The sequence below is a fragment of the Octopus bimaculoides genome, chromosome 4 (genome assembly GCF_001194135.2).
Source record: "Octopus bimaculoides isolate UCB-OBI-ISO-001 chromosome 4, ASM119413v2, whole genome shotgun sequence".
NCBI lineage: Eukaryota > Metazoa > Mollusca > Cephalopoda > Octopoda > Octopodidae > Octopus > Octopus bimaculoides.
In genome coordinates, this window is record NC_068984.1 from 4,552,924 (window position 1) to 4,554,009 (window position 1,086).

The following is a 1,086-nucleotide window of genomic DNA, read 5'->3' on the forward strand; positions in this document are numbered from 1 at the left end:
TTGCGAATTATGTGGAGAGTCTTTTGTCTCAAATGGTAATTTAACAAAACACAAAAAGATCCACACTGGAGAGAAACGGTTTCAGTGCGAGATGTGCAGGAAATCATTCACTCAGAATTCGAACCTTGTGATCCACATTCGTAGCCATACAGGAGAAAAACCTTACCCTTGTGATATTTGTGGGAAATCTTTCTCTGTCAATGCTAGTCTTGTAGTTCATAAAAGATTACATACGGGAGAGAAACCATTCCATTGTGAAATATGTGGCAAGCTTTTCGTCTCTAATAGTCTCTTAACGAAACACACAGTCATACACACGGGGGAGAAACAGTATCACTGTGAGGTGTGTGGCAAATCGTTCATTAACAATTCTCATCTTGTCGTTCATAAAAGAATTCATACTGGAGAGAAGCCGTATCATTGTGAAATTTGTGGCAAATCTTTTGTGGAAAATTCCAAGTTGACTGTCCACAAACGTAGCCACACTGGAGAAAAGCCGTATCACTGTGAAATATGTGGAAAATGTTTCATTGAAAATTCCAAGCTAAAAGTCCACAAACGGAGTCACACCGGAGAGAAACCTTACCATTGTGGAATTTGTGGCAAATCGTTCTCTGATAATTCTAGTCTTGTAGTTCACAAAAGTATACATACTGGAGAGAAACCATTCCACTGTGAAATGTGTGCGAAATCCTTTATTACCAACAGTCTCTTAACAAAACATAGAAGAATCCACACTGGAGAGAAGCCGTATCATTGTGAGATTTGTGGCAAATCGTTCTCTGACAATTCTAATCTTATAGTTCACAAAAGAATCCACACTGGAGAGAAACCATACCATTGTGAGATATGTGGAAAGTCGTTTGTCTATAACAGTCATTTTAAACTGCACAAACAAATACACAGCGAAGGGACATCCTTTTAACTGGGGAAAAGGAAAAGAATCTTGCAAAACAAAACTTACTGTCTACCCACACAGCCTCAGACTCAACACGTAGGCCTACATCAAGTGCCTGGAGGAGGTAGTGCTACCCTGGGTCAAGAGGGTGGCTGCTGGAAGACCTTATGTCTGGCAACAGGACTCTG

At 40.3% G+C, this 1,086-nt stretch overlaps 1 protein-coding gene across 1 annotated transcript; it reads left to right on the forward strand.

Annotated features, from left to right (window-relative positions):
* Positions 1 to 91: 91 nt before the first annotated feature.
* On the forward strand, positions 92 to 925 carry LOC106867332 (zinc finger protein 253). Its single transcript, XM_014912174.2, has one exon. The coding sequence runs from the start codon at positions 92 to 94 to the stop codon at positions 923 to 925; it is 834 nt and encodes a 277-aa protein (XP_014767660.2).
* The last annotated feature ends 161 nt before the right edge of the window (positions 926 to 1,086 follow it).